Source organism: Meles meles, chromosome 4 (assembly GCF_922984935.1).
Source record: "Meles meles chromosome 4, mMelMel3.1 paternal haplotype, whole genome shotgun sequence".
NCBI lineage: Eukaryota > Metazoa > Chordata > Mammalia > Carnivora > Mustelidae > Meles > Meles meles.
This window is the reverse complement of record NC_060069.1, coordinates 106970174-106989118: the sequence shown is the minus strand read 5'-3', so window position 1 is coordinate 106989118 and position 18945 is coordinate 106970174. Positions and strand designations below refer to the sequence as shown.

The 18945-nt window shown below is 43.7% G+C and overlaps 1 protein-coding gene across 1 annotated transcript in view; it reads right to left on the bottom strand.

The window, feature by feature from the left end:
- MYH15 (myosin heavy chain 15) overlaps nt 1–9328 on the bottom strand; it is a 154133-nt gene extending 144805 nt beyond the window's left edge. Inside the window, 2 exon segments of the mRNA XM_046001581.1 lie at nt 4177–4283; nt 9241–9328. Coding sequence (XP_045857537.1) covers nt 4177–4283; nt 9241–9328 — 195 coding nt within the window.
- Between the last annotated feature and the right edge of the window lie 9617 nt (nt 9329–18945).

Below are 18945 nucleotides of genomic sequence, written 5' to 3'. Positions count from 1 at the left end.
GGCAGAGGTTTTAACCCATTGAGCCACCCAGGTGCCCCTTATTTATTTATTTTGAGAGAGAGTGAGTAGGGGCAGAGGGAGAGGGAGAATCCTAAGCAGGCTTCACAGTCAGCACAGAACTTGTGGCAGGGCTCAAGCTCACAACCCTGAGATCATGACCTAAGCTGAAATAGAGAGTCAGATGCTTAACCAACTGAGCCACCCAGGTGCCCCCAGGTGCCCCCACATTCTCCATATTCTTAATCAAATTCCTACGCACAATCTGCTTTGTCATTGCTCCAACGGTAGTCAGTTTTCTTTTGAGTCCCTTTAATTTCCACATGTCAAGGACTCCTTTTATATAGAACTTAATCAGGTGTCTTATGTCTTTAAATACCTCCCTTTTGCTCTGATTCTGTTTTTCTCTCTTCTTCCATTGCCTCCTTTCTTCCGTAAGTATTACTCTATGCCCACTAGCTCCATGGTCTCTGTTAACATTTCAAAGACTGTTCAGGTGGTGACTGAAAGTGTTGTTACTTCTAAGGTCAGGAGGAGGAAGCCTGGAGCTGGGGAGTTACAGGATGAGGCGAGGGTAGTGGGACCGTCCTTACATGGTGGAAGGACAAACAGAACAAAGCAAACCCCTTTAGACTCTTCTTCCTGCATCATTACATTATGGCTTTCATGCTTTTCTTCTATGATTTCTTTTGGAAACCATAAGTCTAGCCATAATATATTTACAAATCACCTTAAATACTGCTGAAAAGACAGCAGTTTTGGAACATGGGCTTAAACAAGAAAGCCTCTCATTTGGAGACCTGATAAAATAGGGTTGGATTCCATTAAGAAAGTGAAAAGATGGGACACCTGGGTGACTCAATGAGGCATCGACCTCCAACTCGGGTCATGATGTCAAGGTCCTGGGATTGACCCCACATGTCAGGCTCCCTGCCCTGCTTCTCCCTCTCCCTCTCCTCCTGCCCCTGGCTCCTTCTCACTCTCTAGCATGCATTCTCCCTCTCTCTCTTCCAAATAAATAAAATCTTTAAAAAAAAAAAAAAGTGAAAAGACAACACTAGGAGAAAATCTTCGCAAATCATATATCTGATAAGGGACTTATATCCAGAATATATAAAGAACTTTTAAAATACAACAAATAAACCAATAAGCCTATTAAATATGCATAAAGGGTTTGATTAGACATTTCTCTGAAGATATACAAATGGTCAGTAAGCATGTGAAAAGAAGCATATCATTCATTAGGGAAATACAAATAAAAATCACATTAAAATACCACTTTAGGGGCACCTGGGTGGCTCAATGGGTTAAAGCCTCTGCCTTCAGCTCAGGTCGTGATCCCAGGGTCTTGGGATCCAGCTCCACATCAGGCTCTCTGCTCTGCAGGGAGCCTGCTTCCTCCTCTCTCTCTGCCTGCCTCTACCTACTTGTGATGTCTGTCTGTCAAATAAATAAATAAAATCTTTAAAAAAATAAAATAAAATACCACTTTATGGGGCACCTGGGTGGCTCAGTCATTAAGCATCTGCCTTTGGCTCAGGTCATGATCCCAGGGTCCTGGGATCGAGCCCCACATCAGGCTCCCTGCTCAGCAGGAAGCCTGCTTCTCCCTCTCTCTCTTCCCCTGCTTGGGTTCCCTCTCTTGCTGTGTCTCTGTCAATTAAGTAAATTTTAAAAATCTTAAAAAATATATTAAAAATAAATAAATAAAATGCAACTTTAAACCCACTAGAACGGTTATAATCTAAAAGACAATATTATGCATTGGTGAGGATATAGAGAAATTATAACCTTTTTATATTGTTGGCAGGAATGTGAAGTGATGCAGCCATTTTGGAAGACATTTTGGCAGTTCCTTGTAAGGCCAGACACAGAAGTTACTGAAAGACCCAACAATTCTACTAGGAACATACCCCAGAGAAGTTAATATGCCTACCCAGAAACTTACACATGCGTCTTCATGGGGCATTACTCCTAATAGCCAAAACCTGCAAACAATCCATATGTCTCCCAACAAACGTGGTGCATCCAATACTATGGCATATTATTCAGCTATACAAAGCAATAAAGTACTGATACATGCTACAACATGAATGAGCCCCAAAACATTATACTAAGTGAAAGAAGCCAGATACAAAAGGCCATATGTTGTATGATCCCATTTATCTGAAATGCCAGAATAGGCAAATCCAGAGAGAAATAACCTAGGTCAGAGGGGAGAGAAGGGGTGAGTGCTAATGGGTACAAGATTTCTTTTTGGGATCATGAAAATATTCTAAAAATTAAATGGCAAGGATGATTGTATAATTCTCTAAACATATTAAAAACTATAAAGGCCAACAGGCTTGAGTGATGGATTGTAGAAAGGGCCACAGCGACCCCCTGGATGGATACAGACCGGCCCATCAGGGGACCCACCTCACGATATCCAGAGGCCCTCACTGACCCATGGGCCACTTATCTTCACCTTCCTTCTTTAAAAGCAGCCCCCACCCCCTGCCTCTGCAGACAGCCTCGCTTCTGTCTTGCCTGCTGCTCCCTTGCTTTATAGTCAATAAAGTCCTACCTTCTTTGCTCTGCCTCCAGTGAATTCTTGTCACCACCCATAGCACCGGCTTCCACCTGATCGTCGCCCCACATTTGGGGTCCCGCAGCCAATCAGACAGACACCACATTTAAACACCCCAAAACTGTGGAATTGCACACTTTAAAGAGGTGAACTATATGGTATGTAAATTATAGCTCAATAATATTGTTTTAAAAAGTTGGCATAAACAATGATGGAAAAGAGACATTGACATCTGCTTTCTCTCTTTTCATAAGAGATGGTCCCAAGGCTAACTTTAGGACCCATCTGTGTCATTCTGAATTTTTCTTGCCTACCTGGGTAAGTTCCTGCTGTTAAGGCCCAAGTTCTTCTCTTAATTCCATTAGTTACATAAAATCTACTTAACTGGGGAATTTTTTTTATGTCCAGATACTGTCAAAGAGGCATAGTAAGACACCATAAGTGGTCATTTGTAAGTGGCCTCCAGAGATTTACAACACAAATGACAATGTTTTTTTAAAATTGTCCAAATATGAAGATACGGGTATGAAAAAGACAAAGCTTCTTGGTAATGATTCTATCTGTTTGCTCTGGTGCTGAGATGCAACCAGAGGGGGATATGGGCAGGGAATCATCTATAACATCTACCGGGAACTGTTCATCCGAGTCAGGCCAGAAATAGGGCCCAGCTCAGCATCACGGGGCTGGCAGGCAAACTGAGGTCAGTGACTTAGGGGAGGGTCCCGTGGGTGGACTGTCTGCCTGGTATTACCCTGCTGCCCCAGGTGCCCAGGTGACAGGAAGAAGGAGTGGCAGGTCATTCAAGCCTTACTTCACGTGCCCTCCACGACCCCTTTCAGACTAGCTTGCACTCCACATCTGCCCTAAGCCTCTTTCAAAGTTGGTAAGTGACCTCCTAATTCTGAAAGGCTGTGGCCTTCTCCAAGACCTTCATCTTTTTCTCTAACACTTGGCATTGCTGACCATCCCCCATCCCTTGGCTTCTCTGGCACTGAGCTATTCTTAGTCAAATTATCCTTCTTTCTTTTCTTTTTTCTTTTTTCTTTTTTTTTTTTTTTAAGATTTAGTTATCTGAGCAAGAGAGAACATGAGCAGGGGGAGGACAGGGATGGGGAGAGAGAATCTCAAGCAGACTCACAGCTGAGTACAGAGCTCTGGGGCTTGATCCCACAACCCTGAGATCGTGACTTGAATCAAGAGTTGGATGCTTAACTCACAGAGCCACCTGCATGGCTCCAGGTGCCCCAAATTATCCCTTTCTTAATCCAAACACAACTTGCTTCAGAGTCCTTTAGGTCACTATTCACTGCAAGGGACACCTTTAAAAAAACAACAAAACTTGAAATGGCGGTGGAAGACGCAGAAACTGTGAGTTCTAGAGTCAATGATCTTTTCCACTGATAATTGTGTTACTCTGATTTAGTCAGTGTTGTTTAATCTTCGATAGGAAGTGGAGGGCTTCTCAAAGATGCGTGACGTTTCCAAAGTGTATCTATCATTGTATCTTCTACTTCAGGTTTTTAATTAAGCTATCAGAGAAAGGACATATTTAATCATTTGATTAAATAGAGAATGTCGTTATCCCAGAGAGGAAACAAAGATTCCTGTACCTTTCCATCCGTTGTCTCAACAATTACTTTGCCATCCTTTCCACTCCCTTTAACCTCAGCCTCAACGTACCCGTGCTTGCCATCACGAATCCAGCATTTCTTCTTCTCTATGGAGCAAAGAGGATTATAACCATAGTGCCTGCATAAAATATACATTGGACCCTTTCATACTGATGGATATGATCTCCTTTCTGCTCATTCTGCCTGGTGACTTGGAGTCACCAATATAGGAAATGGCAGGGTTAGATAAAATCACAAAAGCTCATTGCAAAGATGACACACTGACTCTGTGGGAACGAGAAACACTTGAGCCAGCAGAGGCAGGAAACATCACAGACCATTTTGCTGTAAGAAAGGTACTGGCCCACACCTTATATGCCACTCTTCCCGTCTCCAACACTTACCTTCCATTCATAGGCCCAGGTCCTGGGTGGTTGTCCTGGTGCCTCAACCACCCCCCTCCGACAAGCCTCCCCACTCTCCGCACAGCTCCCCTCTAGAATACTTCACTCAGAAAGGTCTGGTTACAACTAAGTGAAAATTGGTTTAGTGGTCAAGTCTGTCTTTCAGGGTTTCTTTAGACCTTAGTTTTGTTTTTTTGTTTTTTTAAGATTTAACTTATTTATTTGACAGAGGTCACAAGTAGGCAGAGAGGCAGGCAGAGAAAGGGAGGGGAAGCAGGCTCCCTGCTGAGCAAAAAACCTGATACAGGGCTCGATCCCAGGACCTCGAGATCATGACCTGAGCCGAAGGCAGAGGCTTAACCCACTGAGCCACCCAGGCGCCCCTAGACCTTAGTTTTAATTTTGGAATAAAAGCCAGCTATGAGAAACACATGGTAGAATGGGGGCAGGGCAGGGGAGAGAGGAGAGAGAATATGGGTTATTTTTGCCATACAGCATAACTGCTCTGTATTTTTCCCCCCACATAGCATTTTCCTGTCCTCAGCCTCTTCACTTTGTTTGCCCCTAAGCAAAACAGCCCTTCACAACGTGAGTAGCCAAAAACCTTTGGGTGAAATGAAATTTTTTAACAGCTGAGACAGCTTCTCTGGGCCTCATTTAGATGCTTCTTGGGTTCTCTCCCACCTGAGACAGAGAGCCAGGAAAGATGAATAAAAAACCCACTTTTAGGGACACCTGGGTGGCTCAGTTGGTTAAGTGTCAGGCACTTGATTTCTGCTCAAGTCATGACCTCAGGGGCGCCTGGGTGGCTCAGTGGGTTAAGCCGCTGCCTTCGGCTCAGGTCATGATCTCAGGGTCCTAGGATCGAGTCCCGCATGGGGCTCTCTGCTCAGCGGGGAGCCTGCTTCCCTCTCTCTCTCTCTCTGCCTGTCTCTCTCTATCTACTTGTGGTCTCTCTCTGTCAAATAAATAAATAAAAAATCTTAAAAAAAAAAGAAGTCATGACCTCAGAATCATGAGATCTTAGATCAAGCCCTCTGTCATACTCCCACTGGGTGTGGCACCTGCTCAAGAGTCTCTCTCTCCCTCTACCTCTGCCCCTCCCTGCCCCCTCTCTCCCTCACTTGAAAAGGAAAGAAAAGAAACCTATTTTTTTTTAAAGATTTTTATTTATTTATTTGACAGAGATCACAAGTAGGCAGAGAGGCAGGCAGAGAGAGAGAGGAGGAAGCAGGCTCCCTGCTGAGCAGAGAGCCCGATGCGGGACTCGATCCCAGGACCCTGAGATCATGACCGGAGCCGAAGGCAGAGGTTTAACCCACTGAGCCACCCAGGTGCCCCGAAAAGAAACCCATTTTTAAGGGAAAGTGAGTCTTATCAGAACTTTGTGGAAGTTCCAAGTCACAGCTCAACAAGTAGATAAAGAGCAGGAGAGAGGAGAGGAGAGGGGAGGGGAGGGGAGGGGAGGGGAGGAGAGGAGAGGGAGGATTTGGCTAGAAGAGGGACAGTCTGAACCAATGCCTAGGGAGGAACCGATGAAGCCTCTATGCAATGATAGCATGGGTGGGTAATGCCAACTCCATCACCACCACCACCCCAACACAAGAATCACAAAAGTTAGGAGGCCTCATTGGTGCTAGACAGGCTGCCCCTACCAGACACTCTCCCCAGAGGTGGGCAATAGGACTTGGAGACACTGTGTAGTGAAGTTGGGCAACATCCGCCCTTCCTTCCACCATGCTTGTCTCTGCAAAGAATTTTGTTGCACAGTACCTTCTTGCTGTCCTAGTCTTTGCTGTTCCCCTAATTACAACCAATGTACTGCCAAAACTGCCAGGAGAGATTTTGTATTCCTGTCAAAATGATTTTTGCATTTGCTTCTACTTGTCGTTTGCATTTTAAATACCGGTTTTGCATTATATTTATTATTTTGATCTCTTTTTACAAAAAACAGATTTTGCTTTGTGTTATGTCTATGAATAGAGGCTTGTTTTTGAAAAGTACCTATTTTGCATACATTTTGTGTGTTTAAGGTAAATAAATGCACTGTATTTTAAATCAAATATTATCACTTGAAAGAAACGTGGATATTAGCTGGCAAGATTTCCACTTTTTGTTTTTTAAGAAAAAAACCTGAGAAAAGAGATTAAGAGAGTTATCTATAGTCACAAAGCTAATTAGTGGCAGTCATTAGAATAATGACTCTAGAAATTAGATCACCCATCTCCTAAATCAGAGCCCTTCCATTACAGCGTGCTTCCTTTCCCTTATATGCTTGGATTTTTTCCTCCAAGTTTTCTCTGAAGAATTAGGTTCATCCCATGCCTCATGATTAACCCCTTCTTTTATGGCCCCTGGAAGTGGTAGGGGAGAATTTTTAGAAACCCTTACCTATCTCTGAGGCCCAGTCCCTAACAGGCATGTTTTTGAAGCTAAACTAAAGGAACTCATATTTTAATTTGTACATGCCGTGCACTCATGAATAATTGCAGAGATGGAAGTGCAAACAGTAACGGGTCTGAGTCGGGCTGCTTGGATTTTAGTCCTGGCCTGACTAGTGACAAGGTGGAAAACAAGGGCTTCACCTCTTTGGGCCCCCATTTTCCCATCTGTAATCTCAGAAGGTTTGTCTACTATGATTCCATATTTTTAGATGATTAAATATCTTTTATAATCTAAAGGCAACAACAACAACAACCAAAAGGGCAACATGTGCATATTGGAGAAAAAATGAAAACGTATAGAAATATATAAAGAAAATTTAAAAAAAAATCATCCTTAGGGCACCCAGCCAGTTCAGTCAGAAGAGCATGTGACTCTTGATCTCGGGGTTGTAACTTCAAGCCTCACGTTGGATGTAGAGATTACTAAAAAAAGTAAATAATCAAAACTTTTAAAATCACCCATAATGAACTACACAGAGATAGCCGCGATCTAAAGCATTTCTTTCCAGTCTTTTTTCTATACTTTTGACCAAGATTGGAGTAATACTGCATTCAGTTTGGTGGTTATTGGAAATAGATTGCTTATGTGTCCTAACATAACAATCATTCACATTTAGCTTGGGAATGGGGCTTTGTGGGAATGTCCCTGACATTCAGCAATTCTAGTTTTCCTTTCCAGGCCACATAATAATGTTTGGTGTCTATTTTTCACATTTATTGTTGCAGAGAGCCTCCATGGAGGAAGGTAGGCAGAGCGAGGGTCATCACCCTGTTTGACAGATGAGGACGCCAGGACTCAGGAAAGGGCAGTGATTTGCTCTGATTACAGCGCTGGGGAGGATCTGGGTCAGGTAATTTGAACCCAAGATGCCTTGCCAAGTATTCTAATCACATTGCTTCCCTTTGGCCTGCGTTCAAAAAAGCAAACTCCATTGTCTACTAGCCCAAGGGGATGAGAATCTTTTCCTTACTCTTCATTTTTGCTGCCACTGCCTTTCTACGGGGAAAACCTTTGGAAAAAAAAATTAATTAAAAATTATTGCTGTATTTTAAGTAATTATTTATAGTGCTGTTCCTACTAAATGCATCATCCAATTATCTCTAATGCTTTGGCCTAATTTTTATTTTCTCAATGGTACCGTTATGATCTTGTCCTTCATTATCTGACTACCTGTGATAAGCTTTTGCATGACCAGTTCTGACCTCAGGGAGAGTTCTGTTATTGTATTTGATTTGATGGATTATAATTAGCTACTCTAAAACCCAGTCATAGTAATGAAACCCAATGACTGGAAACTGGGAACGGATCCAGGACTAGACTATGATGGAAATATAATGTCCTACATAACCGGCTTGAATTGTAATTGGTCATATTAAGGTCTCATGTTGACTAATTCTGAGTACTAGAACAACACTAAGTCAGTATTTATGTTGCACCGTTGAATAATTTGGGGATCAAGATATGTGGGTGGCTTGAGGCTAGATCACACTGTCCATCTCCAAGTAGCTGAAATTCAGACGCCCATGCTGCCCAGCCACGTAGAGAAGGAGGGGAAAGTGTAGCCTTTATTTAGAGACTTTAATGTAGAACTCAGCCTTCATCTTGAGGGCAAATCCTCATTAACCTTTGTCCTTGCCTTCAACTACCAGGAGACTATTCATCAGGGTGAGCAAATCTCCTAATTATCTCTTGTTGCGTGTTGGCTGTGCAACCTTGCTGACCTGGAAGACAGCCAGAGGGCAAAGTTCCATCATTAGAACAGTCTGAAGAGGGCCAGGGATGACTTCTATTTCTCCTGGCTTTCCCAAGGCTTTTAGTTTCTTCTTTCTTAGAGTGGACCAACCCCACCTACAGTCAAAGCCCCAGGCTCCTGTCTGTGCTATAGAATTCACCCACACTAAGTAGTTTCAGAACAAGGCTTTTTCTGGGCCACTCCCAGGGATATCTATGCTGGCACCATGCTTCCTCCAAGAGAAAACAAGTAAGCAGGGCTTGGCCCGGGTCTGCCCCCAGCTGCCCTCCTCTTCCTTGCAGACTCATCCCCACCAGGCCACGTGGTTCCTCAATTGCTTCTTCTAAGCTTCATACAGGCAAATGCATCCCAACAAGTAAGCTAGGTTCCAGGATGGAAGGCTCTTCTCAACCAATCAAAAATCTCAGCCACCACCCACAAGTGGTAAAATGGAGGGAAGCTACCATCCACCCCAAGTCTTACCATCAAAGGCCGTGGCCTGTAGCAGAAGCAGCTCTGCCTGGCTTCTTCTGAGGAAGGCTGAAGCCTCTCCAAGCTCTGACAGATCCATCCTTCTTCGAGTGATCCACCAGAACAGGCTTAGCCCTGAAAGTGAGCCACAAGGATCCACTCTGTAGAAGACAGGTGAGGAAAGAACCGGTGGATATGGGGGCACCAGGCACTAATCCAAGACGCTATTCACTAGACACAGACCCAAAAGGGTTAAACTCTTTTTTTAAAGATTTTATTTATTTATTTGACAGGCAGAGATCACAAGCAGACAGACAAGCAGGCAGAGAGAGAGAGGAAGCAGGCTCCCTGCTGAGCAGAGAGCCCCATGTGGGGCTCGATCCCAGGATCCTGAGATCATGACCTGAGCTGAAGGCAGAGGCTTTAACACACTGAGCCACCCAGGCGCCCCCCAAAAGGGTTAAATTTTTAACTGCCTCCACCCATCTTCTCTCTCAACATGGCTCAAGCATATGACCAAGTTGGATGCGAGACCATCTTACTGTATCTGCTAGGCACGGAAGACACTAGCATTGCTGATGCTTTCAGGGGCCCACAAAAATAGTTTAATAATAATTTTGTTTAAAATCAGAATAAAGGGGCGCCTGGGTGGCTCAGTGGGTTTAACCTCTGCCTTCGGCTCGGGTCATGGTCTCGGGATCCTGGGATCAAGCCCCACATCAGGCTCTCTGCTCAGCAGGGAGCCTGCTTCCCCCATTCTCTCTGTCTGCCTCTCTGCCTACTTGTGATCTCTCTGTCAAATAAATGAATAAAATCTCTTAAAAAAATAAAATAAAATCAGAATAAAACATGAGTATGATATTAATGATATATAATAATGAATCCATCCTGGGTAATGTTAATTAGTCTTGATGCCAATGCCATTGTAAAATCTGTTTTTTTTTTAAAGATTTTATTTATTTATTTGACAGAGAGAGATCACAAGAAGGCAGAGAGGCAGGTGGGGGGGGGGGGAGCAGGCTCCCTGCTGAGCCAAGAGCCCAATGCGGGGCTTGATCCCAGGACCCTGGGATCATGACCAGAGCTAAAGACAGAGGCTTTAACCCACTGAGCCACCCAGGTACCCATAAAATCTGGTTTTTAATACTTTTTGTGAAGGAAGAAGCTAACAAAGACAAGAGAGCCTGGGCCCATGAAAATCAGGCTGCGACCCTGAACCACAGTCCTGACATTGGCAGGTGGTAGAATGGGCCAGACTGAGAAACGTCCAGTTGTGAACTTTAGGCAGCTTGATAGGAGTGGAGGAAGGGCTTGCGGGGGTCTAGAGCATCCAGGGAGAGTGAGCACTGTGGCTGGAGTGTGGTGACAAAGGGGGGAAAGTCTTTCCGACTAATGTGCAGCATGAGAGAGTACAGAAGTGAAAGTGTAAGTATCCTGCAGAGATGGGGGGTCTGGGAGTGGACAGGATGTGCAACTACTGGCTGAGGGATGTTCTGGAAGCAGCAGGAAGCACGGGTTGGAAGTGGGAAGCAGGCTGTGTGCTGAAGGCAAGAGCAGGTACAGATGGAGGAGTTCATCAATTCAGGTGAAGCAGCTGTGGGTCTTGGAGGGGCTGACGGCCAGGCAAACCATCAGGTCTAAATTCATGGTGTCTTCCACTCTGTACCAAACATTGACTTATTTTATCTTTGATCTTCACACTTGACATTTGACAACAACAAGAAGAAATACAATTTGGGCTCTCCTGATCCAAAATAAGAGGTCATTCTCTCTAATTGGACAAAAAAACTTAGGCTTTTTCCTCTCCGCTGAAGGTTGCATGGCAAGAATTATGTGCCCCATTTCACAGATGAGAAGGTAGAGAAGGATGTACCAAGGTTGCTCAACTCTGTTGCTGCTGTTGAGGACTGATCAGCACCATGGTCTACCCCCCTCCAGAAGAAACTAATCACTTTCTATTTCGCATACGGGTGGCAACAAACAAACCCAACAAAGTAATGGATTTCATTGCCCTTAAGCTACTCTCTTTTTTTTTTTTAAGGTATTTTTTATTTCAGAAATAGAGAGTGAGCCCAAGCAGGGGAGTGGCAGAGGGAGAAGGAGAAGCAGACTCCCCAGTGAGCAGGGAGCTTGAGGCAGGGCTCCAACCCTGGAGCCCCAGATCATGACCCAAGCCAAGAGCAGATGCTCAATTTTTTGATTGAGCCATCCAGGTGCCCCTACATTTCTTTGTGGTGGTTTGGGTGTGTCCAGGGGTAACACCTCTAGGATCTAAGGAGTGTTGTTTACAGCAAAGACTAGTGGTCCAAGCTAACCAGTTAGTTCTATCTCTGCCAGAAAATAAGCACGTGACTTGTAAGAAATCATTTAACTCACCCTAGGTTCACCCCAACAAAACACAAGGACTAATCCTAATCTATGGCGACATTTCCTGAAGTAGACCCAAGATAAGTATGCAAGGGAAGCAATGAGCAAAAGCCCAGAAATGGGACCTAGGGTGGTGACATGTCCCGGGAGAAAAAACAAAACCAACCTCTGCCCCAGTAAGGATTCCAATTCAGGATATGTAATGATAATAATCAACATTGGAATAGATAGAAGGGAGCAAGATAAAGGACAGCTTAGAAAGCTAAGCAGAGAAATTTAGGAATACACTACAGGAAACATCACAGACAGGGCGAGAACGTGAGGGAAGCAGTATTTTAGGAAAATGTCTCTGGCAGCATATTCAGGGTGGGTTGGAACAGGGAGAAGCCGTAGTCAGGGAGACAGTTGCGAGTCTGTATTTGTGAGGAAATTGGACTGAATCTTCCCACCCTCACTCTGTGTGGCTTCCTGGTGGCTTGCGCTCAGTAGAAAGAAGAGCTCAGGAAGCATATTTTGGATGTAGACGATCTCCATAAACTCTGTGTGTGCGTGTGTGTGTGTGTGTGTGTGTGTGTGTGTGTGTACACTTCCTGAAAGGATACCTAAAGAACAGGTATCTTTCTGGGAGTAGGAACAGGCTCTGGGTGGGTGAGGAGACAGTTACCTTTCACTTCCTAGCTTTCTGGTCTATTTTAATTTGTGGCATGTACGTGTGTTTTCATAATAACAGAGTTTTTAAAAAAGTAGTTCTTATTATAACATCCAAGGATAAAAAGATCACATCAAGACAGAGCACACAGCTGTGTAAGTCTCTTTTCTAGTCTGGACCGCTTAGCATAGTTAAAGGTCTGGAAGGAACAGAGCGTGTCGGAAGCCTCTCTAGAGAGGAGAACACTTCATGGACCAAGAGTGCAGAGGACATGGCAACTGTTGGGAGGCAGGAAAGTGAGTCCAGGAGATGATTCCCTCCCACCCCGAGCAAAGGAAGGATAGAAGCGTCCTTCCCCCTTGGCCTCCTGCATCCGTTAACTCAATGCCCCAGCTGTCCTCTGGGTCCCTTCAGTTTCAAGTTGCTCATATGGCTTCAGAACTTTGTAGAATAACATACTTATCACAGTCCAGTCATATCAACACCTTAAAATAGAAAATGAAAGAGCCCAAACTCCCACAAGAAGTAAACAAATTAACCTTGCTAGCAAAATAAACGGTGTGTTTTAATCATGATAGAGAAACATAGAATTAAAGGTAGATCTTTCAGAAGGAGAAGTTAATCTACTATGGAGAGGAAATTAAATCTGAGACTCACATTTAGGTGCATTTTTATCAAAAGATGCTGAGACTTATTGTGATTTTTATCTGCTAGTAAATATCAATAGGAAGCAGGAGAGAGAAGATAGGATGTTGGAGAGAAGGGGAAGAGGTCAGGCACAAGGGTTGTCTACACATCACTGTGAATTCTTCACACTTGGGCTCCCAGAGGTTGGTTTGTCGATTTGTACTGGAAAGACTGGGCTCTGGGAGTCACATAGCTATGCTCGTAAGTATGGTGACCATATTATCTATCACCCAAGCCTCTAAGTATATTTTTTATACCAGGACATAGTAATAATTAGTAATAATAAATTACTAGAAAGTAATAATAAAATATTAATTTTAATAATTAAACTTGGGCAACAGATATAATCTAAAACTGCCCCAAGCAAATAGGGACATGTGGACACCCCCCTTGTAAGAAAACAGAGAACTTAGAATGACGTTTATTAATCGGCAATAACGGTATACCTTTTCAATAACTACAAAGCCCTGATGATTTGTATCCATTATTCCCAAGGTTCTCAGAGACTGTTACCATCAGAAAGTTAGACCCAGAGAGAGGCCTTAGATACTCATGTGTGTTGTCAGTCGGTTTGCCATACACAACCCAATAACTCCTCCTATTCTGTTCTGGCATTTATTTTTTTGGAATCTGAATGCCATGTAAAACCACCATTGTCATATTTGCATTTTATGGTACAATTTCCAGGGTTCAATGTGTCTCAGTTACCAGTTAACAAGGGAAAGACAAGGAGTGGGGAGGCCTTAAATGGAAGGGAAAGTTGAGATAAGAGCTTTTCACCTTGGTCTGGAAAGAATGGCGCCTGGGTGGCTCAGTGGGTTAAGCCACTGCCTTCGGCTCTGGTCATGATCTCAGGGTCCTGGGATCGAGTCCCGCATGGGGCTCTCTGCTCAGCAGCGAGCCTGCTTCCCTCTCTCTCTCTCTGCCTGCCTCTCTGTCTACTTGTGATCTCTCTCTGTCAAATAAATAAATAAAATCTTAAAAAAAAAAAAAAGAATCATGTTAGTCAAAATTTAATTTCTACTTGATGCAAAGTAAGTTAATGCCTGCCTGCCATGTGAGACACCTGCCTGGGGGACCAACTGATTGGCTAGGGATTGAAGCTCATGACCTGAGCCGAAGGCAGAGGCTTAACCCACTAAGCCACCCAGGTGCCTGGTCACCCTACTTTAGAACCTTTAATTATTTTAAGAATAAAATCTGTTGTTTGGAAATTAGCTATTTTACACTGGTTTTATTCTCTGTATTCCTCTCTCTCCCCAGGTATTTTATAAATAGCTTGTTGAAAATGTTTAGTTATTCTCACCCAATATGTGTTCATTATCCATCTGTAATTGTCCATGTTAGGCTTGGGGGGTACAGTGATGGGCAGAATAAATACACTCTTTGCCCTCTTAGAATAATTGATTGGGACTGGGTCAGGTATGGGAGGAGGAAGTTTTCTTCTATCTTTTTTTTTTTTAAGATTTTATTTATTTGACAGACAGAGATCACAAGCAGGCAGAGAGAGAGGAGGAAGCAGGCTCCCTGCCGAATGGAGAGCCTAATGTGGGGCTCGATCCCAGAACCCTGGGATCATGACCTGAGCTGAAGGCAGAGGCTTTACCCCACTGAGCCACCCAGGTGCCCCGGTTTTCTTCTATCTTACTTATGGCTACACTTCATGCAATTTGTAGAGAAAATTCTTTGCACCCAAGGGTGAGTGATGCTAGTCCTGCACAGAGGTCAGAATGTAGGAGCCCAGGGGGACTGCGGCAGCCAGGAGTAGAAGGGAACTTATAGAGCCATGAGTCCCAGCTCACCACTCAGCTAAAATCCCTGACGGGTTATGTTATTCTGAACATGAGAGACCTTTTCCTCACACGGTTCTTCTAGAGACTCGTTGTCCTCTGCTTCGGGGGTTCCCGATAGAAGGGTTACCATCTTGGACCCTTGTTGTCCACCAATATAGAACCCTAGGAGTCATCTCCAATTTCTCCTTTTCTCTCATGCACACAGTCAATCGATCACCAAGTTCTATTGATTCTGTAATTATCAAATCTTATCCCCTGTTAGCAGACAGTTTGGAGTGCCTGCTGAGCCCACACTCTGCTCTGAGAAGGGCCTGCCTTCATCTAATAGGCATGAACCATAAGCTTGCAAGTTTCTAAGGTGACACTGGCATCCTGGCCCACTGATCAGACCAAGCGTGAGCACCTGATCCAATCAGGGACAATTAGGGTATCTTTCCTATCTGGAATGCAGATATGGGACCAAGGTGACACTCCCAGTCTGTGTTTTTTGCTTGAATGGAGTGATACGAAGCCGGGGATTGAGGTTGGCACGGTGGTGTGGTCACGTGGTGCCATAAGCATGCTAATCGGCAGAAACATCAATAGAGAGGGAATCACAAGAATACAGAGAAGCAGCGATAAGGGAACAAGGGAAGCGATATTGCTTGCTTGTGTTCCAAATCGCTTTCCAGTTAGCAGTTCCTCTGGAGACCTAGATTCAATTCCTGCCTTTGGTTTTCACAGACTCTTTCAATAACCCGCTCATAAATTCCCATTTCTCCCCCCACCACCTTTAAATTATCTTGAATTTCTGTTTTTCAGATCAAAACATCTTTAAGATATTACGTCTGATTCTTTGTCTTCATACAGGTTTTTGCCTCCTCTCCTAAGGCAATGTGAACATTGTATATAACTGAAAGGCAGCACAGTGCTGTGCATGCAAAGACTTCAATACATGTTAACTACTTTTATTACTATTCAACAACATTTGTGTGGTCTTTAAACACTGTGCTCAAGATGCAGGAGGACAGCTTTGTTTTCTGAATTGCTTAGTGGATTTGAGATGTGCAAAACCATGATAGAGGATAGTTCGACAGGGAAATAGAGAGGCCAAATCAAAACGTGGCAGCTTTGGCTGGGTAGATGGAGGCGAGACAACAGTATCATTCATTTAAGCAGTATTTTGTCCTGGAAGATCACTGAGCCCAGTCCTCTCCCTGCTGGCCATGGTGAGTCTATTATTGGCAATCTTCTCTCTTTCAGTCAGGGCTAGACAATACATTTCTGTGGGGAGGGAACGCAGAGCCTCTCCTTTGAAATCCATACCACCTTGGCATTTTAGTGCCTGAAGTGTAACCAGAAACTCAATTAATGCTTATTAATTGCATTATGAAAAGAGTCAAATCATTCTCACGTTAGCAACCCCAACAGTTTCTCAAGTTGGTGTCATCGTAATTGATTAGATTCACTTGAATTCTTCATCAAGTGAGGTTATTATGCATGTTTACTTTTGAAGGCTTCCACTGCTGGGAAACCATAATGCAAGTAATAGAAGAAATATGAATATGGCTGTAAGTAAACAAACATGAAGGCTCTCTTGACAAAGTCTCTTCCGTTATTAAAATTGGAGACGAAGTGCCTGAAAATGAGAATGGATTTATCCAGATGTCAACAGAGGAAGGAAGAATTATCAAGCCCTTAAATGATTCCCAACAAGCTGGAACATGTGTCTCAAAGCTGTAAGTGAAATACATTTAGCTACAAGGCCCAGTGAACACCACAAATCTGGGGAAATGCTGCAAGATGCTCTTAATTAGGGGCACTACTGGGTAGACAAATGATACCGATGACTCCCTAATATTCATGCTGCTGGGATAGTGTGTTATGTGCCTCAACTCAGCAAGGGTAACTCAGTAGAAAATTGCTAATTGCTTAGTCTTTATACATAAATCTACCGCCTCTTAACCAGCTATAGTACTTGCATTTTATTTATTTATATGCGATGTAGCTTTCTATAAAACAGCTTTAAGCAGGTTTATCTCCTTGGAAGAAAAATGTTAAAATGTTGAATTAATCAAGAGTGTCACACAAATTATTGATTATTTGAGGCACTCATTTCAAAGGGTGTTGATGATCGTGACTACAGATATCTGGGAATCCAGCTCACAATCCTGGGTTCTGCTCCCCTCCTCCTGGTCTACCCACAGCCCACTGCCATTCAGCTCTCCTTCCCATCACTCCACAGAAACTGTTCTTTTTAATGATCTCTTATAGACAAACCTCAATGGTACTTTTCAGTCCCTAATGCTAATCCCTGGTTCTGGGATACTCTCCTCTTTTTTCTCTTTCCCTGTGTTCATTAATTAATCAAAGGCCTGTCCCTAATCACAAAGTGGGTATCAGTGACATGTCTCTTCAGCTCCCTCCTTCCGTGGGTTCTCCTCTCCCAGCTCCCCTTCCATTCTGTCCATGCCAATCTCATCCCCCTCCTCTTCTCCCAATCTTGGATCCAAACTCCAGTTCTCTGTACTCAACGATTTGCTATTCATCCAGAGGGGAAAAATTCTGATTAAAATCTGTCACGCATTCATTTTCAGGTATGCCCTTCTAAGCTCCACGGGTTAAGGAGCAATAAGACCTCAAGAAGTTCCCACTCCAGGGAGGGCTGAGTCACTTAGATATATGTAAGCTCTTACAGTTCAAAATGAGCAATGCTGGGATAGAGCTATGCACAGGACAGGTCATGGAGATGTGACCCTCTCATTTATAACTTTATTTTATTTTATTTTTAAAGATTTTATTTATTTGTTTGTCAGAGAGAGAAAGAGCACAAGCAGGCAAAGTGGCAGGCAGAGGCGGAGAGAGAAGCAGGCTCCCCACTGAGCAAGGAACCTGATGCAGAACTCGATACCAGGACCCCAGGATCATGACCTGAGACAAAGGCAGCAGCTTAACTGACTAAGCCACCCAGGCATCCCTATAACTTTATTTTAAAAAGAACAGTTTGTAACTCGAAGGAGAGAATCTTAAATGCACCTGAAATTCTACCTGTAGACTCAGTACCAACACTATCTTATAAGAGCAAATAATAGATACCATTTTTGAGGGTAACTCTTTTTTTTTCTTTTTTAAAGATTTTAGTTATTTATTTGACAGAGAAAGAGAGAGATCACAAGTAGGCTGAGAGGCAGGCAGAGAGAGAGGGGAAAGCAGGTTCCCCGCTTAGCAGAGATCCCAATGCGGTGCTCGATCCCAGGATCCTGAGATCATGACCTGAGCCAAAGGCAGAGGGTTAACCCACTGAGCCACCCAGGCCCCCTGAGGGTAACTCTCTTAACCTCACAACAGCTCTATGAAAGACATATGTAATAACCCACATTATATAAAGACATCGAGACTTGGAGAGGTAGCTAGTGATGTCTATGGTATGGAATCCTGATACATGAAAGTCATCCTTCACTTTCACATTCAATCATCTGCCAAGTTCTGCTGACTTCTTGTCTAAATGTCATTCAGAACTATCTACATCTTTCTATTCCCTTACCAGCACCCTGACCAAGGGCACCACCATTTCTCTCTTGGCTTATTGCTTTACTCTCTTAATTTACTCCTTTAATTTAATTTTAATACAGGTACACAATCTTATCACTAGCTTGTTCAAAACCCATGTTTTGGGAGCACCTGGGTGGCTCAGTCCGTTAAACCTCTGCCTTTGGCTCAGGTCATGATCCTGGAGTCTTGGAATTGAGCCCCACTTTGGGCTCCCTGCTCAGTGGGGAGTCTGCTTCTCCCTCTTCCTCTGCCCCTCCCCCCAGGTACCACCCTCCCTCGTGGGCTCTCTCTCTCTCTCTCTAATAAATAAATAAATAAAATCATTTAAAAAATAAAATAAAACCTATGTGTTTATGTAAGATAAAGTCCAACACGGTAACAGAGCCTGCAGAGCTACTCATCCTTTAGCCTACCCTATATCCCCACCCCCATCTCCATCACTCTCTCGACCCGGCATGGTCTGGCTGGTGCATTCCCAGCAAATGCCAAGAGCACTCTCAGACCTCTGGATGTTCACACGTGATGTGACCTCCTCTGCCTGGAACATTCAGCTCTGCCCTCTTCCCTCCTGTAAGTTCCTAGTCATCCTTTGGGTCCCCATTAAGCAATATTTTACAGGAAGTTTTCTAGTCTAGGCTGCATCTTAGATACATTCACTTGTATCATGGAACACTTAAGGAAAGAACTAAC